The sequence below is a fragment of the Medicago truncatula genome, chromosome 2 (assembly GCF_003473485.1).
Source record: "Medicago truncatula cultivar Jemalong A17 chromosome 2, MtrunA17r5.0-ANR, whole genome shotgun sequence".
Lineage (NCBI taxonomy): Eukaryota > Viridiplantae > Streptophyta > Magnoliopsida > Fabales > Fabaceae > Medicago > Medicago truncatula.
Window position 1 is genome coordinate 38,956,689 of NC_053043.1, and position 5,506 is coordinate 38,962,194.

The window sequence follows — 5,506 nt, forward strand, 5'->3', positions numbered from 1 at the left end:
AATTAGGGTTTGTGAATTGATGCTGATTTTTTTTCTGACATGAACAGTGATTTTTTTTTTGAACCCATTTCTCAATGATTGACAGTGTATTTATAGTGACAAAATAGGGTTGGCTCTGGTACAGATCAAAGACCAAAATACCCCTGTTGGAGACTTGGGGATAAAGACTTAACAAATAAAAAAAATAAGAAAAAGGAAAAGAAAAGAGGAAGGAAAGAAAGAAAGTTTACGTGACTTTCTTTTCTTTGTTTTTTTTTAAAAAAAAAAATAATAAAATAAAAAAAATAATAAACAGAAAAGAAAAATAAAAAAAAACAAATAAAATAAAAATAAAATATTAATTAATATAAAAAAAGTCCCTTCGAAATTTGACATGAGGTACTTCAAAGTATCCTCCCTGCCGAAATTTCGGTTGAAATGATTAAAAAGACACGACTTTGAAAATACAATTAGACCTTTTAAAATGACTTGACTGTTATGACTAAAACTTTTAAATATAAAATGCGTCTAAAAGTTATAAAAAAAATACAGATGAAGTGATTTTAACTGTTGTAAAAAGCGAGCAGAGACTTAAATGCAAGATGACAGTTTTTAAATGATTAAAGACGAAAAACACGAGTTTTAAATGGTAAAAAAAAACGAATAAAAGAGCAGGTGGACTATTATAAAATATGGACAAAAAAGATTTCAAATGGTCCAAATTTGGGGTATGACACTATGGAAACTAACGATGATGCTGAAATTCTTGACAAGGATGTGGAAGAGGAAGAGGAAGAGGAAGAGGAAGCGGAAGAGCAACACCAACGACCCGTACGGAACAAAAAAGATAAATTATGTGCTACGGGAGGTCATAGTTTACATTGGCGTAATTGGTTTCCGCGGAGAAAGTAGTTTTTTTATTAAATATTTATCATTATTATTATTTATCATTATTATTATTATTATTATTTAACTGTGAAATAGAAAAAACGAAAAAAATAATAAAATAATCAGTCCCGCCAGATGAAACGGCGGGAACGGAAAAAAAAATAAAAAAAAAAAAAAGCAGCGCCAACCTGACGCGACGGCTGTCAGATCCGGCGGCCAGTCCCGCCATTTCAGATGGCGGGAACGCGCTAGAAGACAAAAAAAAAAAAAAAATTCAAAAGTGGGTCATTTCGGTATTTTTTTTTCAAAGGGGGTCATATCTGGATTTTTTTTGGCAAAAAGGGTTAGAAAAAAAAAAAATCTCAAAGAAGTGTGCCTTGAACATGTGAGAACAATGCTTTTTTCTGTTAATTAAGAAACATGCTATTATTTGGGATTCATGAGATATATGTGTGCTTTACCCACTCCACCTACTCATTGTAAATATTGTTTTGGTTCATGATTTAGTTTCTTTAAAATTGTGTTATCTATTATGTTATTTTTCGATGAGAACAACTTCAAGAAGGAACAATGGGCAAATGATAACCCTTTAGATTGTGACGTGAGAATGTGCAAATCATGAGTATTTTAGAGAAAGATTTCTTTCTAGAACATTGTCACCCAACTGGATTCTAAACGTTTAGAATGATAACCATATTCATTGAAAGCCCAATGAGTAGGGTTATCATTTTAAACATGAGAAAGATTCTAAACAAGTCCTTTCTAAAGATTTTGCTGCAAATCTAAAAAAACTGTTCCATCTCATTCCTTCAACACTGTTTATACACCATTGAGATTTCTCTTTTGTCATATAAACAAAAGGAAAAAACTAAAAGAAAACTTCTTTGATTCTAAGCATTTTCTCTGGTCGCCGTTATTATCATTGTTCATGTATAGAGGAAGAGCAATATCTTTTCTCAAGATCCAATAAGTTACTCCACAAGGTTTCAAGATGCTAAGCATCTTCGCCATCACTCATGCTGACATGACTATCGATATAAAACTCCGTTGAGGAATCAACATCGTCAACAATCCTTCCTCTGTTGTTTGTATCAACATATGCAAGATATGCACGATAAGTGTTAAACACTAGATACAATGTGTAACTAAATTGTTTTAACCAAGATATAGTGACTACATAATATGAAAATAACAAAATACCTTTCAAGAACAAACTTCCCTTCCTTATACTTCTGACTCTTCTCATGTGCAGATTCCTGAGAAGGAATAGTAAATTATAAAACGATCAAAAGCTGTGAACTAAGAGATTTCATCTACTACCTCCTTATTTTAAATATAAGATCCTCGAGATTTTTCATCGTCTCTTTTTATAGGACCTTTTGCAAATTTTCATTTGCATTATTTATTTTCTACTAACATACCCCTAATTATGTTGCACCTTTTTACAAAACCTCTCATAAATACTAGGATGAGACAAACTAATTCTCTCCTTGAAGATTAAATTCTTAAGACAGTATCAATTGTCAATAAATCAATACTACTGCAAACTTTTTAAATTTTTCTGATTTAGTCAACATAGTCCTATATTTAGCGACAGAGGTGGTACGGGATTTCATCAGTTACATGAAATTTAGATGGAGTGAAAAAGGAGAATTACATATTTCCAGCCAACAATTTGACCACAGCAACAACAAAAGATATCTGTCACAGTGTGCAATCCTGAAAGCATCATCCTTTCCACCGGTGTTCCAGTTGTGGTGTTCACGCTGGATTATAGACCCAAAACATAAGCACACCAGAGAGAGTATACAATATTCAGGTCTAGTGATACTATCAGCAAGTAATGACAATTATCAACCATTGTAGTGTTCCCTAATTTTCTTTTACTTCATGTGAACAAGATATGTTACATAGGTATCATGAAGTTCTACTAATACACACACAGTCATTCAAACCAGCTTTATTTTCCTTCTAGACATGTTCCTTTCACCAAAGGTTTTTACCGTCGTGCGAAAATTCCAAAAATAGGCATTTATATTGATAGAAGAGAAACAAAAAAGGTCAATATTTTGGCGATCATGTAATAGTTGGTTTATCTACATTCATATAAGAAGAAATATGACTCCAAAAAAGAAAAGGATTAACTAAAACATGGTCTAAACACAAGAATGAAAATGATATCTCGATAACAATAACAATTTTAAAACGAAGGAATGTTTATGTCAGCTGACACAATGTAAAAGTATACCTGTTTGAATAGTGAGCAAATAAAGTTATTGGCTTCACTTCCCTAGGTACATCATTTACTGAAGGCATAAACCTAAGAATTAAACAATTTGGTAACAATATATAACATAGATGCAATGCGACATTTGAGACCATGACTAGATGTAGCACAACCACAGTGTAACACTGCACTATGCTATTATTCTTTTTCAACAGCTGCAAGTTCAAAGTATGTTATTACTCGGGTGATTTTGAATTTGAAGCATGCGTCAAACTTCTGTCAATAACATAGAAACATTAGGCTAGTTTGCAATGTCGTCATTTAAGCTCATGAATTCAATTCCTTAACAATGTGAACATGATTAATGCAGAACATGACTACCATATTTTCTGGATTATTTGCAGTATTATCAAATCATGATGAATGCAAGTTTTAGGCAACAATATGAATATATTAAATAACACAAGCCAAAATAAGCATTGTATTGTATGTTACCAAACTAAACTATCTTGAATTTTAATTTTAGTCACTGATGATGGATTATCCAATAAGAACTGAAATGTACTCACGCTTTACTGAATAGGTATGCGTTCCCCCTCCGACAATGAAACGCCTGAAAGAAGGGTGATCAAAGATTATTAGGATGATACAATAATCCAGCAGAGAAGTTGGAAACTTCAAGCGTTTTGTACTGGCAAAAAACCAAGAAATATCATTGAAAGACACTGCTACAGAATAATGTGGATACAACAGGGTATTAAAAGCAAAACTGCAAGAAAGCAGTGAAGAATTGGAAAGACATGTGAGTTCATACTGAAGTTTTTTCATATGAATCTACTGAAACATAATCAATTCCTAAACTTATGGTCAAATACAATACTTCCTCGTCCTTATTATAAGAAGAAAAAAAAATCAGTTTTTAGATTTTTTGGGTCTCCATAACCAAGTGATTGAATATAACCGCATATTGTTGGGTCACATCACAAAGCAGCCTTTAAACACAGGATAATCAGGTTAGACTAAGAGCAATTACACAAGTGATTTCAACACCACATTTTCACCAAAAACCTTAAGTACTTGTTGTATGAGCTTCCTCACTTACAAATTGTCCAACACTCACATCCAATGGGAGACTCCTTTACTCGCACTTGACAAACCAACACATGTCAAACATCGGACACACCTTCAAACGATGTAAAGGGAATGCTTATGGGAAGACAATGGCTAAAGGTAAAGCCTGAGTATTGAAAAGAAATGAAACCACTACTACAGATCACAGGGTGGTTGGTGAGATTAACAATATGCTAACTAAAACATATAGTTTGATAATTAAGAATTTACTATTCTCTCAAAATAGATAACTATAATGTCATAATTGAATGTATTCTTATTCTTCATTCAAGAATGTTTCACAAACAGTTACTTCAACAAGAATTTATTTAAGAAAATAAAAAAGCATTAGTGAAAGTATAAAAAGTAAAGGGTACATACCCGAGAAATGAGATCATCAGCAAGGGCCAAATGAGTTCTGCAGAATTTGCATCTATAGGACCTGCCCTCCAGCTCAACCACAAAGATTCTTCCCATTTTCTCTCACTTCAAAAGGGAATGGAAGTTTCAGAATTCAGATATTGAATTTGATGATGCGTTGGAGAAAATGTACTATTAGATAGATAGAGACCAGTTGGTGAAATGAGACACGTGTTGGTGTTCCTGGTCGGTTAAGTACAAGTACTAATAAAGTGTGCTAGATTAGATTATCAATTCCATTGATTATAGTAGTAATCACTAATTAAGATAATCATCTCACTTCTCATACACCTAAATATTAAAACAGGAATGTAAATGCAGCATGGAAATTCTATTTTGTTACAAATCACACGATCGATCAAAGAGATGAAAATTCATCTCAAAGGAGACATAAGTTTAAGAGCTAGATGCAAGTAAAAAATCTATTTTTTCTTTTTTTTGACAATAGAAATAAAAATTCTTAGAATTCATAATTAATTATTTTATAAAAGATGGTACATGAATACATGAGAACTCTATCTATATAAAGAGTTTGCAAGGAATTAACATACTACCTACTTTTTTTTTTTATCACATAAAAGGATCTTCCAACATCTTAATGCTCTTACTTATTTAACAAACTTGCGTTATCAAGCTCGGCAACATACTACCTACTTAATAACTACCTTCATCCCTTTCTTAAAAATAAAAAAAAAATAAAAAAAAAAACTATCTTTGCCTCATATATATGATATTTTTGGTCAAAACACACAAGGATCATATATAAGATATTTTTGGTCAAAACACAATAATTAAGAAAAGTATTTGCTAAATTTGTCAACATTGTACATTCTTTTTTTAAAAATTATCCTTCAATTATCAAAAGAGAGAAATGGAGTCTCA

General features: G+C 31.9%; 1 protein-coding gene across 2 annotated transcripts; it reads right to left on the reverse strand.

Annotated features, from left to right (window-relative positions):
- Positions 1 to 1,492: 1,492 nt before the first annotated feature.
- On the reverse strand, positions 1,493 to 5,015 carry LOC25487301 (protein yippee-like At5g53940). 2 transcript variants are annotated; one of them, XM_024776216.2, is made up of 6 exons: positions 4,586 to 5,015; positions 3,664 to 3,707; positions 3,116 to 3,187; positions 2,525 to 2,633; positions 2,068 to 2,123; positions 1,493 to 1,946 (listed from the first exon to the last, which is right to left on the reverse strand). In XM_024776216.2, exons 1-6 carry the CDS (start codon positions 4,679 to 4,681, stop codon positions 1,862 to 1,864), a joined length of 462 nt encoding a protein of 153 aa, XP_024631984.1. In that variant the 5' UTR covers positions 4,682 to 5,015; the 3' UTR covers positions 1,493 to 1,861. The 2 variants fall into 2 exon arrangements, with proteins under 2 accessions (XP_024631984.1, XP_013464647.1); XM_013609193.3 differs by lacking the exon at positions 3,116 to 3,187 and having other exon boundaries at positions 4,586 to 4,992.
- Between the last annotated feature and the right edge of the window lie 491 nt (positions 5,016 to 5,506).